The sequence below is a fragment of the Psammomys obesus genome, unplaced genomic scaffold (genome assembly GCF_907164565.1).
Source record: "Psammomys obesus unplaced genomic scaffold, mPsaObe1.curated_primary_1811, whole genome shotgun sequence".
In the NCBI taxonomy this organism is placed as follows: domain Eukaryota; kingdom Metazoa; phylum Chordata; class Mammalia; order Rodentia; family Muridae; genus Psammomys; species Psammomys obesus.
Genome location: NW_026590062.1, coordinates 28,856,824 through 28,881,237, shown reverse-complemented (window position 1 = coordinate 28,881,237; position 24,414 = coordinate 28,856,824). Strand labels below are relative to the sequence as shown.

Below are 24,414 nucleotides of genomic sequence, written 5' to 3'. Positions count from 1 at the left end.
CAGAAACAGAATGTGGGTTGGGCCAAGGATGCTATCTGGGAAGCATCCCAGATCATTCTGATCCCAGTGATCTCTAGGCTGACTAAATAGTGCAAATTGCTGTCGATAGTTCAGGCAGAGGAAAGCTGTTTTAAGGTGCTGGGGGACAGGTGAGATGAGGTACTTGGTTTTTAATCCTGCAGAATTTGTACTATGTCTGGTTTTCAATTCTAGCTATTCCTAGGTTAACTTAATTGAGCTATTCCACTCAGCAGAAACTTGAGATGCCACAGATAAGAAAGAGGTTTAAGAGTAAGCAGTAAGTATCTTTGGCTTCATCTCTGTTACCCTCTCAGTCCCACTTATTTGAAGAGGCAGATTTGTCAAAGGACAAGTAGCCTATCAGTAGGAAAGCTGTTCCCCTTTCTTGCCACACCCCTTGAAGGATCCGTGAGAAACAGAAATTAAAATATATTTCTGTTTTCTGAGTTTGCTAACTCCTGAAGCTACAGCAGCAAGAATTTGGGCAAATGAACTATTTTTGGCTCTCTTTCTCTCGGAGAGGCTGAAGCTTGAACCCAGAGCATTAAGTAAGTTCTCTATTGATGAGAGCATCAGCCCAACTTTTTAAGAGCGGTTTACTGTGATGTTCTGGAAACCCTTGTGCACAGTGAGCCCAAGGGCCTGGCTTCTGTCTCCAGCACTGTGACAACTCTTAAGTGTTAGGGCTTTTTTTTTTTTTTGAAGTGGGGCAGTGAGAATGGTGGCTTCTTAAATGTGGACTTTTGGGCTTTTACTGGCTTTAGTTACATCTTTTAACATACTTGGTTGGAATAGAGAGAGCTAGAGTTTTAAAGACATGGTTTATTTTATTGCTCCCGGTAAAATGCAGTCAGAGGGCTGGGTATGGTGGCCTACTATCTGTAATTCTATCACTTGGGAGACCGGAATGAGGACTGCTGTGAGCTTGAGGCCAACTGCTCTACAGACAAGACCTTGTCCTGTCTTGAAAAGTAAATAAAATGTCATCCCAAGGGACCAAGATGTAACTTAAAAAAAATAAAGTGCACCTGGGCAGACTATCAGAAAAACAACAAAGCAAAACAGAAACGCTAAGGAGGCTGCCAGGATCCTTAAATTGACTTTGTAACTTCTTGGGAAATAAAATTCCCAGCACTTGCATTATGGAAAAAAAAAAAAAAAAAACAAGAAAACAAACAAAAAAAAAAACCCCACAGGCACACCTTAACATGCCCTTTTTGAAATAATGTAAATGGACTGGAATGAGTTATGAACAAATGGCTTGTAAAAACTCTCCTTGAGCCAGTGACTGAAGATCCTAAATGAAACAGAAGAGATTTAGAAAACCCAACCCGCGATTTCCTTCGGCAGTAATGGAACTCAAAATTAGCCAAGCCAATCAGTGGCTGAGCTTACCTTGTTTTTGTTTCCCTGGGCTGAGCCTGAGTGCCTCGATGTAATCTAAAGAGGTTTGTGTTTTAAAAACTAACAAGCAAGTAGTAAAGACACCTATAAAGAGGTTTATAATGGAAGCGGTGGCAGTCCCGAGTGGAGTGTTACAACTCTTCTGCTCCCCCTCCTTTTTTTTTTTTTTTTTTTTTTTCCTTTAAATCTTTCAACTCTGTGCCCTTCGTCTTGGCTTCTTTCTCACCTCGCTGTCAAGAAGCTCAGAAGCAGGGGAAGCTCACACACCAGAGCAGCCTTTGTGTTTTCCGGCCTGCCTGTGACAGAGTTGCTGCTGTTGTGTCTGAGATAAGGACGGAGATTAGTGGTTCTGGCAAAGTACCTACATAGTTGTATCGTAGTTTCTACTGGGGAGTTGAAGGCACTGCGGCTGTGGTGTCAGTGGCATGAAGATGTGAGTCATTCAGGGCAGGGAGACTGAAATTCCTACATCTTCTCACCGGGGCCCTCAAGAACGTCCTGATTCAAGGACAGAACTTCAGGCAACAGGTGGTTTTTCCACCCAGGCAGCCACTCGGGAAACTTGGTTTTCTCAGGGCCATAGGTTTCCCTTCTTCCCAGTTGCCCGGGAAGAGAAATTGTTCAAACTCTGGAGGAGCCTTTTCTCAAGCCTACCTTTGTCATTCTCTCAAGTATCCCTTGCCAGCATCCCACCCAGCTCCGGGAAGAGCCAGGGACGTTTTTCTTCGGAGTCCGGAGGGCGCTGCAAGGCATGTGGGCAGCTTTAGAGTAGCCTTGCCTGGGCGGCCAAAGGATCCCCCAGCCTCCCTCGTATGGGCCTCAGGAACTCCGGGGGCCCAAGGGAAGCTTGGAAAACCGAACTTCGCCATCAGCCTTCCTCACAGCGCTGGTTAGAGACGGGGGAAGGGCCCCCCCAGCGGTCTCTCCACCGCCCTACCCCCTGCCCCTCTGCCGTCCAGCTGCACGGTCCGGGAAGCACCCAGAATGCAGCTCCGAGCTCGCCAGCCCCTCGCAGGCCGGGAGAGGGCATCCTGAGGGGCAGCTTCCCTCTCCAGCCCGCGACTGACATTCCCACCCGAGGATGCCTGTCCGCAGTCGCTGAATGTCACTGCTCCCTCTTCCTCCCGATCAGGGTAGACACAGCTCCCGAGGCATCCTCCCCCCGACCCCAAAACTGCCGCGGCCGCCCGTGGGTACGAGGCCCGGGAGGAGGACGAAGTTTGGGGCCCACGGCGGCGGGAGGGGGGCGCGTTTAAGAAGACCGCACCTCAGTCCCAGACCTGGCGGGCACACTCCCCGCCCCAAAACGGCCCAGGCGTCCCCATCCTCTCACGGACACCGGCGTACCCGCCCTCCCCCGAGGGCGGTGAGCGGAGCCCCCCGGGGCGGAGGCAGGTACCCCCGGGGCGGAGACTGGGGCGGGCGGGGTCCGGGCTGCGCCCCCGGCCGGGCCAGGCGGGCTAGCGGGCGGCGCGGGGGGGAGCGGGACTGGGCGGCGCTGCCTCGGGCTCTGTGCGCTGCAGCCCGGAGCCGAGGAGGAGGAGGCGGAGGAGGAGAAGGAGGCGGCGGCGGTGGGTCCCGGGCGGGGGGAGCGCGGCGCTGCGGACCCGGGCGGCTGGCAAAGGACGAGGCGGAGGCTGAGGAAGGCAGCGGGGAGACCCGGGCTGCAGCAACAAAGGGCAGCAGGCGATTGGCCGGGCAGCGGGCGAGGTTAGCCGGGGACCCGGGTGGCCGGAGGCAGCGGCGGATGGTGCACGTGCTTGCAGACACGGGCGAGTGCGGAGCCGGGGGTGCACGCCCGGCGGGCAGGGGCTCGCTCCCCCTCCGTACGGGATGGCGAAGAGGCTGCCGCGAGCTCGTTCCGCCTGCGCCCGGCCTGGGGCTGGCAGGGTAGGGGGTCTGCGGGGGGGGGGGGGAGGACGCGAGCCAGGGGGCGGGCGAGTAGTCGCCCGGGACGGGACAGGAGAGAGGGTGGAGGAGGGGGCGGGATGGAACGCTCCGGGCGGCGCGCCCGTCCGCGCGCTCCTCGGCGGGAGCTGGCGGCGGCGAACCTCGAATTTTAACTTCGCGTGCCCGCCCGCGCGCGCCCGCCTGCGCCCACCCCTAAATCCTGCGGCCGCCGCCAGCGATCAGCTCTCACACAAACTTTAGCTGCGGGCTAGGGGCGCTGGGGCGGGGGAGGGGAGCGAGAGCGGCCTCTGATTGGCGTCGTGTGCGGCCAATCGGGCCGAGCGCCTCCGCGGCGCCCGCTCCAATCCTCGCCCAGCGCGAGCGGGGCGGGCCGGTGGAAGTAGAGGTGGCGCGGCGTCTGTGCGGGAGAAACAGGCCTAGACCAATAGGTGCCCGGGAGGGGCGGGCCCGCGGGCTGTCGATTGGTACTGGCAGCGGCCCTCCCCCGGGGCGGTGCCGGAGGCGGGGGAGGATGGGCCGAGGGGCGTGTCTGAGTGGAGGCGCGGTGACCGGCAGGAGCCTGCCCCAATGGGGGGGCAGGGCGCCGGGCGAGCGGGTGACGGACAGACCCGGGGGCCAACGGCCGTCCTCGAGTGCCGGCGGTCCGGCCCAATGGAACGGCGCCGGGGCGGGGCCGCGGCCCGGGTTTAATGAGACTCCATTGGGCTGTAATCAGTGTCATGTCGGATTCATGTCAACGACAACAACAGGGGGACACAAAATGGCGGCGGCCTAGCTCCTACCCCTGGCGGCAGCGGTGGCGGGCGCCGCGGCACCTCCTCCAGGCGGCAGCCGCGGCTCCTCTCCCGGGCAGCGGCGGCGCCCCCGGTAGGCGCGGCGGCGGTGGCGCGCGGCCAGGTCTGTCACCCACCCCGCGCGCTCCCAGGGGGAGGAGACTGGGAGGGCGGGGGCCCGCCGGGGCTCGCCGGGGACGCGCGACGCCCCTCCCACAGGCCTCCGCGCGAGGGTCACCGCGGGGCCGCTCGGGGTCGGGCTGCCCTGAGCGTGACGGTAGGGGGCGGGGGGAGGAGGGAGGAAGCACAGGCTCCGCCCCTGCCCGAGCCTGCGGGGCGGGGCTCCCGCGCGCAGGGGCGGGGCCGGGCCGGGCTGGGCGGGGCTGAGGCGTCGGAAGGAGGGGCCTGGGAGGGGATTTCAGTGAGTGAGTGAGTGAGTGAACTGGTGGGATGGATGGTAGGGCTTGGACCAGGGCGTGGGCAGGGTTGGAGAAGGGAAGACGGGACAGGAAACTGGAGGTGTAGAAGCAGGTGTATGAGGGGAGTAGGGAGGGACGGACGAGTTTTTAGTGGAGTGGATAGGTTCTGGGCCGTGCGAGGGCTGGTGAAGTGTTCCAGATCGCGAGATTGCAGTTACCTGGGGATCCCATGAGGATGAGTTTGGGCGTGGTGGATGTGGAGTTGAGAGCGTTGTCGAGTGGGTGTTGTCCTGGGGGGTGGGTCTTGGTTCATGAGGCAGGTGCAATTGCTTTGAAGGGAAAGAAGAATCAGGTTGAATCCTCAAATTGGAATACGATACAGTTAAGTTTGGAAGAGTTTGTAAAGGGTGATGTTAAGGTAGCAGAAAAAACTTTAATAGGGAGAGTCTATTTGTAATTTGCAAAAATATATTAGTAGGGAAATAATGTGGCTGTTAAGAAAGTGGGCCGGACTGGGCAAAAGTCTTGGTGGGTATAATTTGCCGGGTTGTGCCTTCAGTCTTCAGTGAGCCAAGAAAGGTGTTGGGGCCTCTAATTCGATAGGCTAGGCTTGCCTGGAGTATACTTGGGCCAAGTTTTGAAGAAGTGTGCCTGGAGAAGGGAGAACACAGAATGTACTCAGGAAGAGAAATGGAGGCTTGGTACCTTGGGCAAGAACATGTGGTGTTTTTGAACTTTGTAGGACTTTGGTTTGGGCAGGGTTCAGGGAGTAATGGGAACTGGCAGGGTAAAAGCAGAAGGGCGGGTTAGGAGCTCCTGCGCACCCACCGTGGAGCAGTTTTAGCGCCTGCAGTTGGGTGACGGTACTGAGATGTGAGAGCAGTAGAAGTTATAAAGGGGCAGTGATAATAACAGGTGTCCGAGGTAGGAAAAGAGACCAGGTGGGCCAAGTCCGCTTGGGGTGGAGGTGCCAGAAGAACGGCCTGGCCGTGAGGTAGAGGGAGCGGATGGGACTTGTGTTGAGTTTGCACTGTGTTAGTTTTTGTGCATGCAAGTGTGCACACCTCCAGCGGCCAGGGCGGGCCGTAGATTGCCTTCCTCTGTCCCTCACTGCCTTACTTGCCTGCATATAGTCTCTTTTTGAACTGAAAGCTGGCCATTTTTGCTAGGCTGGCCGGTCCCACCGTGAGCTTCTGGAGGCTGCCTGTCTCTACCCTCTGATGCTGGGATTACAGGCAATTTAAGCCACGCTCAGCTTTTTTACATGGGTGCTGGAGATTCGGACCCAGGCTCCCATGCTTTCAGCATTAAGTGTGCTGAGCCATCGCCCCAGCCCCAATAAAATGTATATTTTTAGAAACTACATCCTTCCTCTCATAGCCTAAATTTTCTGATGTAACTCTGAAATACGACATTTGATTGCTTTATTACAAATTAATTACGCATGTACTAAAATGAATTTGAACTGTCTTGTTTTTAAGTAGGAATGGCTAAGGAGCTTGTAATCTCAAGGTCATTTTTGGCTTCTTAGGTCGGCCTGGGTAGTTAAGACTCTGGGTTTAAGTAATCAAATCAATAAATAAGGAAGGAAAGTTTTACCTTAAAGGAGGAATTTAGATGACACAGCCAAATTTTTATGGTTTGGCTGCACCTGGGCCTCTGCATCCACTGTGGTTGTATTTTGTCTTGTGAACTAATGGATTACTTGTGAAAACAGGTGGAAGCTGTCAGAAGTTAAGACATTATGTAAATGAAAAGTAATTAGGGTGGGTAGAGCAAGTTTGGCAAACTATTAATTGGTCAATTAATTCAATTTTGTTTTTTTGAGACAGGGATTCTCTGTATAGTAGCCTTGACTGTCCTGGAACTCTGTAGACCAGGCTGTCCTCAAACTCAGAGATCCACCTGCCTCTGCCTCCTGAGTGCTAGGATTAAAGGGGTGTGCCACTACTGCTTGGCTCGGCCAAGTTATTTTAATGTGCTTCCTGTGTGAATGTGTGCTTGTGCCCACGTGCATGCACATGAGTGTGTGCACACCGCTGCAACTTTGGGTGTCTGGTTCTTCATTGGGTTGGTTCCAGGGTATCAAAGTCTTTGGTCATCAGGTTGGTAATAAGTACCTTTGCCTGCTCAGCCTCTCACTGACCCTTTTTTGAACATTTCATTTTCCTGTTAGAAAAGATTTAAGCAAGGGTCTGGCTTGTAGTTTCTAAGCTAGTTCTGTAAGTGATAGGCCTTTGCTTCCCACTTGCATAGGTACAGCTGCATTTGTATCCAGGGAAGCAATTTGTTTGGGAAAGTAGAAACATGTGAGTCGTGGTGATGACCTTGCTTGTAGAATAGTAGTAAACTGATAGGAGAGATAGGGCAGAGGGACACAATCTTCATATTCTCTTTTTCCATTGTTGTGAATATTTTAATTGTTGCTGGTTGGCTTGGAACATTTCCACATATGTCACATGGAACACGTGTACACGTTTCTTTAAGGTATACTTCCAAGAGTAGAGCGGTTGGTGTATAGGCAGGGAACCTCCTGCCATGCGTCTCAGCCCAATTATAACCCTCTGGCTTTGGGTGAAGCTAGATGGTTGCTCTAAGTAGAACATGGACTTGTCTTGCTGCTTACTGGTTAAACTGTTCCCGAAGTGCTGTACTAGGGTCACCCTCCACACTATATAGGAAATCTGTTAGAAGTTTCTGTGTCCTTTCCAGCACCCAGTCTTGTTAGCTGTTAAAGTTTTAGCCAGTTTAAACTTTGAGTAGTAAGCAGGTCGAACAGCTTTTCCTTTATTAGTCATTTGGCTTTCCTCATTTGTAAAGTCCCCACTCTATCCACTCATCTAATTTGGAATGTAGTCTTTTATTGCTACTTAGAAGTTCTTCCTTTTAAATGTTCTTTAACAATTCGTTTACAGTTATTTGTTTTGTGTGTGTGTGGGTGCATGTATGGGTGTGGGCTTATGTCCCATGACTCATGCATGTGTGAAGGTCAGAGGACAACTTTTGGGAGTCAGTTCTCTCTTACAATATAGGTCCTTGGGATGGAATTCAAGTCAAGTTTAGCAGGTTTGATTGCCAAGTACCTTTACCCCCTTTGCCACCATGTTGACCTGGAAGGTCTTTATTTACTGTGAATACAAGTCCTTTGTCCTGTGTGTATGTTACAGATATCTTTTCTGTCCTATAGCTTTCCTTTTCACTCTCTTTATGATGTCTTTCAATAAACTGAAGTTCTTAATTTTAATGGAGTCAGATTGGTCTTTTCTTTATGGGTAATGCCTATTGTGTCTTATTTTAAGGACTTTTCCATGCTGAGGTTAAAAAGTTGCTGTTCTATGTTGTATTATCTCCTGAAAGCTTTTTTTTTTACTGACTTTGTGAGATCTGTAACTGTGAGGCCACACACTCTCCCTGACCAGGCTTGCCACTGCAAATCTGTGCTTGCTTTTCTTCATGCTTTTCTGTCTTCAGTTTTTACTTGTTTGCAGCCTCAGCGAAGAGCCAGGTGCTGCCTTCCCTAGTTTCTTAGGAGAAATGGTCCTATAGACAGAAGTTCAGCCAGATTGGATTTTACAGGCCTCCAGCTGACTGCCCCACCCTTTCGCTTTATGAGCTGGTATTTTATTGTGCTCCTGCTATGGGTCTGCCACCGTACTTGCTGCTTTCATATCTGTTATCGCAGTGATTCCTCGTAAGAGTTCTGTAAAACAGGCTTGTATTCCCATTTTTACACATGAGAACCTGAGACTTAAATTGATTTACTAACATGCCCACTATCCCAGTTTCCGTAGCTAGCAATGTGGAAACTGGACTGCAAACTCTCTAATATACTTCTTTAAAAAAAACAAAAAACAACAACTTTGCTTTGTTTTTTGAGGTAGTTTTTCTGTGCAGCCCTGGCTGTCAAGTGCACAAATCTGACTGCCTCTTCCTCCTGAGTACTGAAAGCACATGCCACCATGCCCCACTTCTAATGTAGTCCTTATTAAGTCAAATGTTGAAAAATTTCCCAAGCCTATTTAAAAACTTTATAACCAAAGATAATTCCTTCCTCACCTTTTTATGTGTTTAACTTTGTTTTTGGTGATGGTGTTTCAGGGCCTCTTAAATGCCAGGTAAGCATTTGATCACTGAGATACACTCTCAGTCCCAGCCAACTTAGAGAAGTGCGCCCTGTCTGACCCCCAGCTCCTGTGCTCTCAGTGCAGCAGGTCCTGACTAAGGCACTCTGTATATTATGGGCTTGGAAAAAGTGCCTCTGTGTCCTCAGGGGAGTTGGCAGGCTTTATGTGGCTCATGGATGAATTAGATACAGGCACACTGATCCTAACTTGAGAGGCTTGCCGTGTGTTGACTTTCAAAGGCAGACTTACAGTTCTCTTGACATTTGCATACTCTTCCAAATTTATTTATTTATTTATTCTTTTTTTTTTTTTTCTTTTTGAAACGGGGTTTCTCTGTCCTGGAATCTGCTCTGTAGACCAGAGCTGGCCTTGAACTCAGATTGCCTGCCTCTATTGGGATTAAAGGCATGCACCACCACCCAGATTCATTCGTTCGTTCGTTTATTGAGGCATCTCTTGATGGGCCTGGAATTCAAAGAGGTCTATGCTTCTGCCATCTAAGCTGTGTAGTAGTGTGGCCAGCTATTTATTTTATTTCTGGAAATTGATTTATTTGTGTGTATGAGAGAGAGGTGGGGAGGGAGAATAGAATGAGAATCAGACTCTGTTCTTGACATGCTTTTGGGATTTTTTTTTCTCTCTTTGGACCTTGTGGATTCTGGGGATCAAATTGAGGTGACAAGCAGCCTCGCCTCCTGAGCTGTTTTGTAGGCTCAGTTTTTTTGACTTTTAAAGGGAACTCGTTTGTCTGTCCAGGTGAATGGGGGTGTGGTAGAGGAAGTCGCACAGGGCCCTGAAGTGGCTCGCCGTTTCAGAATGACCCTGTCCTTTTGGTGTGTGATTGCTTGTGTTTGGGTGCACGTATGTGACCGGGAAGGCCTGAGTGGACAGTGGCTGTGTCCTCCTGCATCACTCTACCTTAGATACTGAGGCAGGGTCTCTTTGATTTTATTTTGTGTGTGTTGGTGTTTTGCCTGCCTGCCTGCATGCATGTAAGTCAGTTCCCCTGGAAGTGGAGCTACAGATAGTTGGGAGCTGCCAAGTGGGTGCTAGGAATTGAACCCAGGTCCTCTGGAACAGCCGGTGCTCTTAACCACTGAGCCATCTCTAGCCCCAAAGCAGGGTCTCTTAATTGAACAAGGAGGAACATTTACTGATAAGGCTAGTCTGGCCAGCTCCCATCCTTTTTTTTTTTTTTTTTTTTTTTTTTTTTATGTGGATTCTAAGGCATGGGGCAAGTACTTGATCTCCTCAGCCTTTAGAGCATAACAACCAGCAAATTATTTCTTAATACATTGTTCTCTGTCATTAAAAACTGACTAAAGCTGACTTGCAGTTAGAGAGAAACTTAGGTTTGAGTAGAAAAATGTAAGTGCTAGAAACCCTCTAAGTGCAGTTGATTATTTTTTAAGTGGAAATTCTTAGTTATCGTAATTCCTAATCAGCGCTATCTTCAAAAGGCCCACCCGTCTTGAGATGACTTTTCATCTTGCCTCAAATCCTCCCTTTTACAAGGGATCAGATTTCCTGTGATGTTCCTAACAGTGTGATTAAATTTTAGAGACAGAAACTATTGAGCACTTAAATGCAGAAATGACTGTGCAAACCTAATTCATGGCTTCAATCAGGAGATTTGGGACCTGTCCCTACTAATTTATGATGATGATGTTGAAACTAATCTTTGCTAGGGATTATGGAAGCTGTAATAGTTTATTGATGGTTCAGTTATTGTTTGTTGAAGCAGATTTACACAATTATAGTTTAATGACATAACAAGGGTATTGTCAACTAAGAGAGCATGACATGAAAACTTAAACTTACAATTCATATAATATGTATTAGTTGAAATGATAATTTTCATGGTGATTTAGCCTTTTAGAAATCCTTGGAAAACATTATTAGCTTATGAATTGAAAACTCTATGTTAATGAGTAGTGGGAAAGAACTTGGTATTCCTCTAAAAAGATTGGGAATTAGAAATTCAGGCCAGCCAGCATGCATTGAGTCCATTAGACTCATAAATTTAATCCAAACTGGATTGATATTTGGAAGGATGAAATCCTGCTTGCTCTGCTTTCTTTGTCACTCCTCCATTGTAGAGGCTAGATGTTGTCAAAATGACTCAAACATTTAACATAATTGTGAGCGTGTGTGTGTGCGTGCGTGTGTGTGCACACTGTATGTTTTTGGTGTCATGTGTTCCTGCCTTACCTATTTGATATGTCACATTTAGATGCCACTGCCACACTTCTCTCTCCCTCTCCCCCTCCTCCTATCCTCCCTCTTTTGTTTTGGTTTTGCTGTATAGCTCAACAGGACTCAACCCGAGATCCTCCTGTCTATTCCTCCCAGTTCCTTGTGTAGTCTAGGCTGCCCTCGAACTTTAAATGTTCCTCATGTCTCAGGCTTTCAAATAAATGCTGGGATTATAGTTGTTAGCCACCAGACTGGCTATATAGAATTCAAGGCCAGACTGGGCTATATAGAATTCTTTGACAGCCTAGGCTATAGTGTCAGACCTTCTTGGAAAATCAAATCAAACAAAACCCAAAAAAGAGGTCATTGCATTCTTTCTTTGATCCAATTGCAGTCCCAGAAAGTGGAGCATGTGGAAATGAATTAGTTCTGGTCCTGTGGTAGTTTGAATGAGAATGATTGAATGAGAATGACTCCCATAGGCTCCTATGTTTGAAATACATGGTCCTCAGTTGGTGGAGCTGTTTGGGAAGGATTAGGAGGCATGGCTTTGTTATAGATGTGTTTCTAGGGTCAGGCTTAAGTTTTCAGAAATGCACCTCATTTGCAGTCCGCTCTCTCTGCCTCCTACTTACTGCTAAGGATGTAAACTCTCAGCTCATTGCTCTGTGCCATGCTCCTCAACATGATGGGTCATGGACTAATAACCCTTTGGAGACGTGAGCCCCAAGTGAAATGCTTTCTTCTTTTCTCTTTCTCTCTCTCCTTCCTTCCTGCCTTCCTTCCCTCCTTCCTGCCTTCCTTCCCTCCTTCCTGCCTTCCTTCCCTCCTTCCTGCCTTCCTTCCCTCCCTCCCTTTTTCCTTCTCTCCCTCACTCTGTCTGTGTAGCCCTGACTATCTTAGAACTCACTCTGTAGACCAGGCTGGCCTCTAACTCACAGAAATTCTCCTGTATCTGCCTCCCAAGTGCTGGAATTAAAGGCGTGTATCACTATACCCAGCCTTGTTTTAGTATTTAAAACATTGTTTAGTAATTCATGGAGTTAAAATCTATAATCCATGTTGTTGTTTTTGAGATAAGGTCTCAGTCTGTAGCTCAGGCTAGCCTGAGACTCATTGTGTAGCTCAGGGTTGGCCTTGACCAAGTGCTAGGATTTATGGGTGTGAGCCACCATCCTGATAATGAATTATTTTAAAGTGATTAACTCAGTGCCATTTAGTACATTCACATTGTTTGACCATCACTTCTGTCTGTATCTAAGACATTTTTATTGATTCAAAATAAAATTTCATGCTTAACAGCTTCTCTCCACACCGAGGCCCTAGCAATGCATGCCTTATGAATTATATATGGATGTTTTGTATAGACACAGTTCTAGGATATCTGACTTTTTGTGTAGTTTCTTTTATGGTATAATGTGTTTCAGTGTTCATCCATATTGTAGTCATATTTATCAGTCCTTCTTGTGGAATAGTTCAGTGTATGGATCTATTACCACATTTTATCTGTTCTAGTATAAGTGGATGTTTGGGCTGTTTGCACCAGTGGGTATTATGAACAGTGCTCTTGTGAACATGTTTTTGCATCTGTTGGAGAAGCTATTCTCAGTTTTTTCTGGGGTATAGCAGGAAGTGGACCTGTGGGACTACTGTAATTCTGTGTTTATCTTCTTGAGGCCTCACTAAGCAGTACTTTGTTACTTATTTGGTTCTTGAGTGTCCTGTCTCTTCTTTGCCTTTCCCTGGCATCCACCATGTGACTGGATGTAGGGCAGGGACTTTATGTCACTAAGTATCTATTCATTGTTTTTTTGAGGAGTATTCATAACCTCATCTCCCAGTTTACATGTATTATGAGACTCAATGTTTTTCAGGGAAATAGAAGCTTTCAGGGCATGTGAGGTACCAAGCATCACCATGTGGATGCTGTTTAGTGTTAGACAGTAGATGGTTGTAAACCAAGGGTACTATTTAAGCCATTGTGCCACTGGGGTGTGGTGGGTGGTAACGGAGGAAAGAACTCAGGGTTGCTTCCATTAACAGTTTGTGTTGTATTGTGGGAGATATTGTTAGCATTTGTTGATGCTCACTCAGTTTATACAATGGTCTTTGAAAAAAAAAAATCCTGGAACTTCTAAGAATAAGAGGGCTAAAAATAGCAAGTCAAACCCAGGATGATGAAAGAATAAACGCTATTATTGACCTTTTGTTTTTCTACCACTGCTTTTGGCACATCTGTAATCTCATAGCTTGACTGTTGTGACACTAATTTTGAAATAACACAGGCTTTACTGCAAGCTTAGAGGAGGCCTCTCATGATACTTCCGAGAGGGAAATTTAGACTCTGCTTATGCTGCCCTGAATATTTCTGCATAGTGTTGATATTTATGTAATGCCAATGAGGCTTAAAGTTCGGTGTTCGACCAAGCGTTTCTCTAGATTTGTGCAAAATAGTTTGTAAGGAGTGCTGCAAATAGAGTCCTGAGGCTGAGAAATGCAACCGTGTAATTTACCCATATTTTTTAGCTAGAAATAAAATGCTTCACAACCATAGATGATAGAAGGGTTTAATTTGATGTGGCACGAATCTTCTGAATTAATTTGGGGTGAGTTACTACCTTTTGGTAGCCTTTTACTTTAACTTTTATGTTTTTTTATTAAATTTTTATTTTTTTATATTAATTAGTATATTTATTTTGTATCCCAGCTGTAGTGCCCTCCCTCATTCCCTTCCAATCTCACCCTCCCTCCTTCATCTCCTCTCCTCCCTGCCCCTCTCTAAGTCCACTGATAGGGAGGTCCTCCTCTCCTTCCATCTGACCCTAGCTTATCAGGTCTCATCAGGACTGACTGCAGTGTCCTCCTCTGTGGCCTAGCAAGGCTGCTCCTCCCTCAGGGTGGGGTGGGGGGAGGTCAAAGAGCCAGCCACTGAGTTCATGTCAGAGACAGTCCCTGTTCCCATTACTAGGGAACACACTTGGATACTGAGCTGCCATGGGCTACATCCGAGCAGGGGTTCTAGGTTATATCCATACATGATCCTTGGTTGGAAAATCAGTCTCAGAAAAGACCCCTGTGCCCAGATATAGTTGAACTTTTATGTTTTTAATAGGATAAAACAAAAAGGAAAGAGAATAATGATTTTAGAGTTTTAGTCATGACTGAATGTCCTATTCATATATCTAGCAAGTCAGCTCTGCATAAGAAGTGCTGTATGTAATTTTGAGTCGGGGAAAATAATTTTTATGTGGCTTTTGAATGAATTATGCATTTTTTTTCCTGTTGATTTGTCTAGTTAGATACTGCTTTGGCTAAAATGAAGTCAGTTTTCAATCGATTCTCTTATCTTGTACCAATTTAGGATGGGACCAGTGCGATGTCAGAGACAAATCAACCCCAGATTTAAAAATTTGTAGTGAATAATGTACAAAGTAGACAGTCTGCACGTAGTTAGCTGAGGACTGGCTACAGCTGAGAGATCTCTGTTGTCCCTCCTTCTTCTGGCTGTATGTATTTTTTAAACACTTTATTCAGCTTGTAGCAGAGAGCCGTTCAGTTATATCAGCTTCTGTCTAATTAACTCTGTTGGTTGGTGTCAGATGAGAGCTTATTTTGATATTAAATTGAGAAGAGGGGTTTGTGCTGGTTTCTGGGGGAGGGGAGAAGGAGGATCTAAGGTTGTCTGGTGGTTTTGTGTAAGATTAAGATACAAGTATTTATGATTTCTTTTTTTTTTTTTTTTTGGTCTTTGAAGTGCCAATGATCACTGCCCTAAATTGAGGCTTGTGTTGATACTGTGCAGAACTTGTGTGTCTGTCTCTTAGGTGAAGCTGTCAGTCAAATCTTGGTAGCCTAACTATACTCTAACTATAGTAACTCACAAGTGTGTAAGCGCTAGGTGGCCTATGGGACAACAGTGAATGCTGTCTGGGAAAGGTGGTGTTCAGGACTGCTCAGTTGTTGAATTGCTTAGGTCCTAATGTTCTCACCACTAAAATGTTGCATTTGCCTGGTGATGGATATTCCCATGAAGGGTTCTTTTTAAGGGACTGCAGAAATCTAGTTTTAAATCTGGACAGCATATCTCCTAGAATTAGAGTGACTTGGGGATTAGCATGGCCTCCGTGCTGTTGTGATGCAGTCATGTACTTAAAATTTTTTTCTTTACTAAACTTGCTTTTGTGAATGTGTGCCACAGAGCACATTCTGGGGTAAAAGGACAACTTTTCTTTTTGTTTTTCAAGACAGGGTTTCTCTGTGTAGCTTTGGCTGTCCTAGACCAGCTTTGTAGACCAGGCTGCCCTCGAACTTACAAAGCTCTGCTTGCTTCTGCCTCCCAGAGTGCTGGGGTTTTTAAGGGCAAGTTCTTTTCTTCTACTTTTGTGAGGCCTCCAGGATGGAACTCACATTGCTAGGCTTGGTGGCCAATGCCTTTTACCTGCAGAGCCATCTTACTTAACCAGCTCACAATTCAGTCATTTTTGTTTTGTTTTGGTTTTTGAAACAGGGTTTTTCTGTGTAGCCTTGGCTGTCCTGGACTCACTTTGTAGGCCTTGAACTCACAGAGATCACCTGCCTCTGCCTCCAAAGTGCTGGGATTAAAGGTGTACACGACCACTGCCCGGCCTACAGTCATATTTTTAGTGCAGATAATCTGTGGAAAAAATGTACAAGAAGGTGAAATGTACTTCATTGGGCACTTTCCTGAGGTAATTGCTGATTTAAGGGATGTCCTTGTACCAAAATAAATATACTCTCTCCCTCTTTTTTTTTTTTTTTTTTTTTTTTTTGGCAGATTTGCCCGAAGACCTGGACAATCTTCAGTTTTTGTTATGACTGTTAAAACATTTGGAGTTCCAATTCTGGTATTTCTTCTTATTATATTTTTAAGCTATGAAATGTCAGTCTTGCTGAAATGTATTGGTAATAGAGATGAATGATTATTTTGGTTGTGGATACTGAGTGTAAAAGCTTGTTGGTGATGTATATTTTGGTATGTATTGCTTGAGAGAAAAATTTTGCTCTCCCGAGTGCCCTGTTGCTTATGTATCTAACATGCCTAAAAGCAACTCTGCACTCCTGGGTGCTTTTCTGTGGCATCGTCTATGCTTTGTATACGCAAATCAAATTAGTGGTGGTGATTCCTCCTGCATAGAGGATGGGAGTAATTACTTGGACATAGTGAAATATCTTCTAATGACATTTTGATCCAAACCATTTCACTTTGGAAAGATGCGTTTCCTGTTGTTGATGTTCTGACCAGTGCTTCTTGCTCTCTGTGTGGCTGTGCCTGGAGAGTGTTTTATTTTCCCTAAGCGCAGTGCTCATGTCTCATGCCTGTAAGTGATTTATGTGATGGCAGAAGATGGAGTGCTTACTACATTTGCAGGTGACAAGGTCAAGATTCAGACAGTCTTTGGCAGGTTAGAAGATAGTTCAGTCAACTTTGAATTCCAGTATTTAAAAAGCCAGGGGTAGTGGTGCATTCCTGTAATTTGGGAAGTTGAGGCAGAACGTTTGCTGTAAGTTCAGGGTTAGCTTGGGCTCCATGATTATCAGGCTAGCCAGGGCTAGCAAGACCTCGTGTTAAAAAAAAGAAAATACCAAACAGAAATAAACAACAAAAATAGAATAAGGCATTTTAATTTCTTAAAGGAAGAGCTGAAAAGGTTTAGTTTGACATTTTTTGGGGGAGGGAAGATCTGGGACTTTATTTGGTTGGACTGCCTGCTCAGCATGGCCAGCAGGACAGGGCTAGTAAGGGAGTTCCTGTAATTTTGGGTTGCACTTTCAGCTGAATAACCCCTGGACTGGGGTCTTTGAAGGTAAATACTGTAGAAGCAGTGAGTAGCCACCAGATGGCTGTGCTTCGAGATCTCGGATGTGTAAAGGGTTGTCAGCCTTTGTTACGGGAGGCCTTCGCGGTTGAGCTGGGTTTGGTTGATAGTTTTGTTTTCTCCAGATAGGGTTTCTCTGTGTAGCTCTGACTGTTCTGGACTTACTTTGTAGACCAAGCTGCCCTCAAATTCACAGAGATCCATCTGCCTCTGACTGCCCAAGTGCTGGGATTACAAGCGTGCACTACCACACCTGGCAGATAGAGTTTTTAAAAAGATACTTATTTTCAAATATTGGGCCTGCCATATTGAAGAGATTGTGAAATATCTTGGGATTGTTCGTGGGAGCTCCGACTTGGGTGTCAAACTCATAGGGAAGTGGAGGCTTGCTCCTCTGAGCAAGAAATTCATTATGGCTCCAGTTTCCTGTCAGTGCATGGTGTTGCCCCAGAGATTCGGTGGCCTATCTGTAGGGATATTGGGCAAAGATCTTTTACTGGCCAACTGAAAGTTGGAGTGGATGATCTCTAAGGTCTCCTCAACGCCACGTTTCTGAATCACAGAAAGAAGACCCAGGAAGCTGACTGTGTTGATCTGTAGAGAAGCCTCTTTCAGGCTGTTGGGTCAGGAGTTGAGTGGCAGCTTTTGCAGGATCTCCAAGGTCTTTGGGTGCAAGTGTTAAATTCCTTCTTTAGGTGTGTGTATGTATATATATATATATATATATATATATATGTATGTATATATATATATATATATATATATATATATATACATCAATAGTAGTAAAACTTTAAATTAGTGTTTCATGAGGCCTTTTTCAAAGGTCTGGAGACATTGAATTTGCTGCACATATATAGTAATACACTGTATCCTGAATGGTTAAGTGCCATATGCAATGGATCCTGAACAGTCCTGGAGACGATGTCTGACCATCTTCTTTTATCTCTGGTTTCATTTACCAGCAGTTAACCCCACACCAAAAGTATTGCATGGAAAACTCGAAAAATGAAGGATTTTTTTTTCTTTTGTAACTTTTAAATAAGTTTTGCCATGGTGTATTGTTTTATTTTATTGTTGTTAATTTCTATTGTACCTGATTTGTAAATTAAAGTTTATTGTTGGTATGTATGTACAGGAAAAAAATCAAAGCAAAGGAGTACAGTATATACAGTATATACAGTATATACAGTATCTGTATCTGTTCCAGGAACATTCTTGGAACTTGAATGGGTAAATGGGAATACTGTACCTGTGCTGCCTGTAGGGAAAGTGACTGATGCGTAGGTCATTTAATTTTGTACCTCTCCACAAGGCAGTAATGGAGTTGGGGTCCAGTGTCTGCAGAGGCAGAACCAGCTGAAGCAGGTGGCTATGGCAGGTGATAACAGAGTTAGGCTTGGATTCTGCAATAATTCCCCTTGAGCTGTGGTGTTCTATTGATTACTACATCTCTGAGCCTTTTACACTTAGAGTTGTTGTGGCAATTGCATGACATGTTTTTTGGTGGTTGTTTGTTTGTTTGGATAAGAAGACAGTTTTATGTAGCTTACACTGGCCTCAAGCTCTTAGCCTTCCTGCCACCTCTTCTCAAATGCTAAATCCCAGGCTTGTGCCATCATATTACACTGAGCAAATGATGTTATGTGTGAACATGCTGTCGTCTGGATAGAGTGGGTTACGGTGTAGACATTATTGGAGAGCAGTAGGTCTGGCCCAGTTCCTAGGCCAGGACTGTACTCAGCACCAGATTGGAGAGCAGAAGTCTGTGAGAGCACTGCCGCCCTGGCCAGCTGGAGTCAGATTTGTAGGGCTTTTCTTTCTGTTGAGGTGTGGAATGAGCTGGAGCATGTGTTAAGTAGAAAGCTGTATTATTGAAAGGTGAAGGGTTATGTTACCGTATGTGTCTCCGTTTGCCAGCCTGTGCTGTAGAAGGTGTCACACACAGATGCTATACAGTGCAGAGCACGGGTGCCCTGATTCCATACAGATGGCTAGGTTGGAACTTCCCTCTGTGACCTAGCTCAGCTCAGGATTACTGTGCTTTTCCTTAAGTTTTCTTTTGAGACAGTGTTAAAACAGTAAAAAACTGTGACTGGCTTGAGACTTTTTGTGTGAACTAGGATGTCTTCAGACATAGAGATCTTTCTTCTGTCTCTGCCTTCTGAGTACTTTATGTCTGTGGTGAAGATGTACCTTAGACTGCTTTCACGTGGTTATTAATTTTGACAATAGGAATTGTCATTTTAAATTAATTTATTTTGTGCTTTGAGGGGTTTGGAGCAAGCATATACCACAGCATGTACAAGGGGTCAGAGGACAACTGTGGGGACAACTTTTACCACGTAAGTCGCAGGGATTGAACTCAGGTCATCAGCGCAGGGGCAGGTGCCTTTACCTGCTGAGCCCTTTCACGGGCACATGGAATCCATTATTCCTATAATTTAGATGTGATCTCTTAATGTTGCCTGTTGTTGTGTGTAAACCCTTAAAAAGTTCCTTCATAGATGGTGGCCTAGTATCAACACTGTGGCTGTGTGCACAGTGCGCGCCTGCCAGTGTAATCATTTTGTACCTGAAAAAATAATACTGAGGAACCTTTGTTCTTAGAAGTTCAGTTACTAAGAGCTTTTTGTCTTCTTTTTTATCTTTTAAGGTCTTGGTTTCCTAAAGATGTCCTTCACTTGAAGAGTGCAGTCATTCCTATTGGTGAACTAAGACAGCTATCAATCAACATTGCCTGGCTGTCCTCTTTCGACTCTCTTAAGGATGGTTGTCCCTAAGATGTTTCTTGACATGGGCTGGGATCCTCTGCTTGTTTGCTGAATTGTGACTTCCAAATGTGCAGATTGTGTTAAGTACAAGGAGAACCTCTATGGGTAACGTCTGTGTTGGAGAAGCCATTTGTCAACCATGGTAAAACTTGCAAACCCACTTTACACAGAGTGGATTCTTGAAGCAGTGCAAAAAATCAAAAAGCAAAAGCAGCGGCCCTCTGAAGAGAGAATCTGCCATGCGGTCAGCACGTCCCATGGGTTGGATAAGAAGACAGTCTCGGAACAGCTGGAACTCAGTGTTCAGGATGGCTCAGTTCTCAAAGTCACCAACAAAGGCCTTGCTTCATATAAGGACCCAGATAATCCTGGGCGTTTTTCATCAGTTAAACCAGGCACTTTCCCCAAGTCAACCAAGGGGTCTAAAGGACCATGTAATGATCTACGCAATGTGGATTGGAATAAACTTTTAAAGAGAGCAATTGAAGGCCTTGAGGAGCCAAATGGCTCCTCCTTGAAGAACATCGAGAAGTATCTTAGAAGTCAGAGTGATCTTACCGGCACCACCAACCACCCAGCCTTTCAGCAGAGGCTGCGGCTAGGGGCTAAGCGTGCCGTGAACAATGGGAGGTTACTGAAGGAAGGACCACAGTACAGGGTCAATTATGGGAGCTCAGATGGCAAAGGTGTGCCCCAGTATCCCAGTGCTTTTCCATCCTCACTTCCTCCTGTCAGCCTTCTACCCCATGAGAAAGACCAGGTGAGTGAAGCCTGCAGTAGATGCACTGGAAACACTGCCATTTTAACTTTCATTTAACTTGCCATTCTTAACCTGTGGGGCATGACCCCTTTGGCCAACTCCTAGCTCTAAAAATATTGACATTATGAGTCACAACAGTAGCAAAATTACAATTATGAAGTAGCGGTCAAAATAATTTTATGGTTGGGAACATAAGGACCTGTATTAAAGAAAGGGTCACAGTATTTGGAAGGTTGAGAACCATGGATGTGGATGAAAGTTCTGAGTAGAGTTTGCAATCAGTTGTTTTTTGCCTTGAAGCTGGTTTTTATATTTTGTATCAGGATGTTTCACAGCATGACTTTTAAAAAATTATTTCATGACATATTCAGGGCTTCCTCAGGGGCTAAGAGTTAATATAGTACTGGTATAACTTGTTTTATCCTATAACTGCTACTAGATAAACTTGAATCCATCTTCCTTAAGCCCAAGAAAGAAGAGCGTGGGGTTTCCCTTCCCTTATTTGTAGAGAAGAAAAATCTCCATACTTACCTTAATACGCTAATCTTTGCTTTTTGGGAGTTGTTTTATGAGGCCTAAATCCCTTCTGTATCATTTAAAAGCCATTTATTGTCCAGTGGTCAGCGAGTGTAGGTGAATGTTTACTTTGTCTAGTTTGATGTCTTTTTAAAAAGTACATTTATTTATCTATTTGTGTGTGTGTGTGTGTGCGCGCACACACACATACCTGCAAGCCACAGTGTACAGGTGGAGGACTGGGGACAATTGCAGGAGTTTCTTCTTCCATGTGTAGTCCTGGAGATCAGACTCAGGTTGGCAGGGTCGGCAGCGAGCACCTTTACTCAAGTTGCTGTCTTGCTGGCCCAAGGCTTTATGTTATTTTTATAACATTCTAAGTACATGGCATAGTTTTGTTACTGCTGTTATTTTTAAGTCTTCAGTTGGGTATGTTTTCATGGTTTTATTTCAGACTTACTGAATTAATATCCCAAAGTCAAGCTGAAGTAGAACAACAGATTGTTTTTGCATTTCTTTTGATTACTCATCAATAGCAGTTAATTTTACAGTTTAAAAATGACATTGACCATTGTTAATAGGAAGTAATTGTGCTTGTAAATTGAATATTGAGGAGTATTAAATCCAGGTGTTCTGGCTCTATGGGAAGATGCCTGCCTGCCATGACAGGGCCTGGATTCTGTCTCAGCTCCTTGGAGACTCAAGTGTTGGAAAAGCTGGTTTGTTTCTGTTCTTCTGGTACAAAGAACTTAAGAAATGGTTTTCATTTGTGCATAGCTGGTAAGAGCCTACCTTCGAAGCTCAGTAAGATCTGGCTGGTCTTTGCACAGGTATCTGGAAGTCTAGAATAGACTTTTCTTTCTTTCTTTCTTCTTCTTTCTTTCTTTCTTTCCTTTCCTTCTTTCTTTCTTTCTTTCTTTCTTTCTTTCTTTCTTTCTTTCTTTCTTCCCTCCCTCCCTCCCTCCCTCCCTCCTTCCCTCCTTCTTTCCTTCCTTTCTCTCTCTCTCTTTTTTTTTTTTTTTGGTTTTTTGAGACAGGGTTTCTTTGTGTAGCCTTGGCTACACTTTGTAGACCAGGCGGGCCTTGAACTCACATCTGGCTGCCTCTGCCTTCCAGAGTGCTGGGATTATAAGTGTGCACCACCATGCCTGGCTTAGAATGGAATTTTTAACTATATTTGCACCTTTTTTGTCTTCCACAATATTTATTTATTTCTTGTGTCTGTATTTGTATCAGAAATGAAATAAACTATGAAATTTTCTTAATAACTTTCTTTTAAAAGTTACAGAAAATGACTTATTTGGATTCCTGAACAGAGCCATTTATTTAGACAGCTCTACTTCTCCTTAAAACACTTTTAATTAAAAAATTTATTTATTGTTATTAGTTATTTATTTATAGAAGGGCTTTACTATGTAGCTTTGGATGTTCTGTAGCTTTATATGTAGAGCAGACTGGTTTCAAACAGAGACCTGCCTGTTTTGCTTCTGACTGCTGAGATGAAGACGTGAAGGCGCTACCGGCTGTGAGCCACCCTGCCCAGTTCCTTAAATATTTTAGTAAAAGCTTATTTCTATATATTGTAAAGACATTCTTTAAGGGAATCTTTTTATGTGTGTACATATACATATAAAGAAATTCTTTAAGGGAATCTTTCTGTGTGTACACATATATCATAAAGAAATTTTTAAAGAAAATCTAGAGCCATTTCATCATAAGTTTGGTTGTCTTTGTTTTTTATCTTCAGCCATGGCAAAGTTGTATAATTGTCAGGCACATGGTCTAAGTTCAGGCACTGTGGCTGGTTTAGTGTTTTCATGAGTAATTGTGTCCGGCAGGCATTTTTCCATGTGTTGGAAGAGTCAGGATAGAGTCTCCAAATTCCTCTCCTCTGCAACCTTGCTCACTGTTTCTTGCTAACCTTGTCATTTTTCTTCAGGCAGCATCTGTACAGAAGAACTATTTTTAGTCTAAAGGAAAATTCATGTTTGAAAGTGTCTAGGATTGAGAACAGAGTAATCTATTGCTTAGCATGCAGTTCCAACTGCTCATTCTATGATGTAGATCTTTAAATTGTCCAGTTAGCATCATTGTTTAGCAAGGAAAGCTGAGAAAGTATGCTCCAGAATATTTAGTTGATGAAATTTGCTGATTAATTGTATTAAATAATCAGAGAATTGTGGTGGTATTTTGTTACTGAGCTATCTAGCCTCAACCTATTATATATATTAAATAATTTATTTTACTTATTTTTTTTCCAAGATAGAGTTTTAAGATAGTACAATCACCCTGGCTGTCCTGGAACTCTCTTTGTAGACCAGGCTGGTTTACAACCTAGTTCAGCTCTCAGAGACCCTTCTCCCTCTGCCTCTTGAGTACTGGGAGTAAAGGCGTGCGCCACCATGCTTGGCTCCCCGAGACTGTCTTGGAACTCACTAGCTAATACAGAGAGGCCTCCAAGTCTGCCTGCCTGCCTGCTTGTCTCTCTCCCTCTTTCTTTCTTTCTTTCTTTCTTTCTTTCTTTCTTTCTTTCTTTCTTTCTTTCTTTCTTTCTTTCTCTCTGTCTCTGTCTCTCTCTCTCTCTCTCTCTCTGTCCTTCTTTTTTTTTTGAAACATGGTCTCACTGTATAGTTGTGGCTGGCCTAGACCATGTAGACCAGGCTGGGCATGAACCTGCAGAGATCTGCCTGCTTCTGCCTCCTGAGTGCTGGGATTAAAGGTGTGTACCACTATGCCCAGCTTTCTTTCTTTCTTTCTTTCTTTCTTTCTTTCTTTCTTTCTTTCTTTCTTTCTTTCTTTCTTTCTTTCTTTCTTTCTTCCCTCCCTCCCTCCCTCCCTCCCTCCCTCCCTCCCTCCCTCCTTCCTTCCTTCCTTCCTTCCTTCCTTCCTTCTTCTCATTTTTCATACTGAATGTCTTCCTTTATTGCTCTTCACTGTAATTTTTGAGGCAGGATCTCTCACTGGCCTGGAGCTCACTGATTGATTCCCTGGGCTGACCAGGGATCCAGGGCTCCTTCTTTGTCCACCTTCTCAGAGCTAGGATTACAGAAGTGCACTTACTGCGACCAGCCTTGTTTTACATGAGTGCTGGGGATCTGAACAGATGTCTGTGTTTGTATGTTGAGTACTTTACCTACTGCACCATTTCCCTATCCTCAATTTTATAAAAAATAGAGACGTTGTTTCGCTCAATTGTCCAGGCTGGCTTTGCATTCTTGATCCTGCTGCCTTAGCCTCCCTAGGAGCTGGAATTTCAGGTGTATCACCATGCTTGGCAGAATTTAGGGTAAGAATGGAAACTGTTCCAAGATGGTACAATCTTTTTTTTTTAATGTTTATTTTTTTATATTAATTATAGTCTATTCACTTTATTATCCCAGCTGTAGCTCCCTCCCTCATTCCCTTCCAATCCTATCTTTCCTCTCTCATCTCCTCCCATGCCCCTCGCCAAGTCCACTGATAGGGGAGGTCCTCCTCCCCTTCCTTCTGATCCTAGTCTATCAGGTCTCATCACGAATGGCTGCATTGTCTTCTTCTGTAGCCTGGCAAGGCTGCTCCCCTATCAGGGGGAGGGGATCAAAGAGCAGGCCACTGAGTTCATGTCAGAGACAGTCCTGTTCCCCTTTCTAGAGAACCCATTTGGTTACTGAGCTGCCATGGACTACATCTGAGCAGGGGT

General features: G+C 45.1%; 1 protein-coding gene across 5 annotated transcripts in view; it reads left to right on the top strand.

Annotated features, from left to right (window-relative positions):
* The first annotated feature begins 3,077 nt into the window (after positions 1–3,077).
* Positions 3,078–24,414, top strand: part of Kat6b (lysine acetyltransferase 6B) — a 164,900-nt gene continuing 143,563 nt past the window's right edge. For 4 of the 5 annotated variants that reach the window (XM_055606190.1, XM_055606192.1, XM_055606194.1 and 1 more), the window contains exons 1-2: positions 4,080–4,233; positions 19,342–20,219. In XM_055606190.1, coding sequence (XP_055462165.1) covers positions 19,599–20,219 — 621 coding nt within the window. In that variant the 5' untranslated portion in view covers positions 4,080–4,233; positions 19,342–19,598. Of the gene's footprint in view, positions 3,136–4,079; positions 4,234–19,341; positions 20,220–24,414 lie in introns of those variants that run through there. The other variant, XM_055606191.1, reaches the window with a different exon arrangement.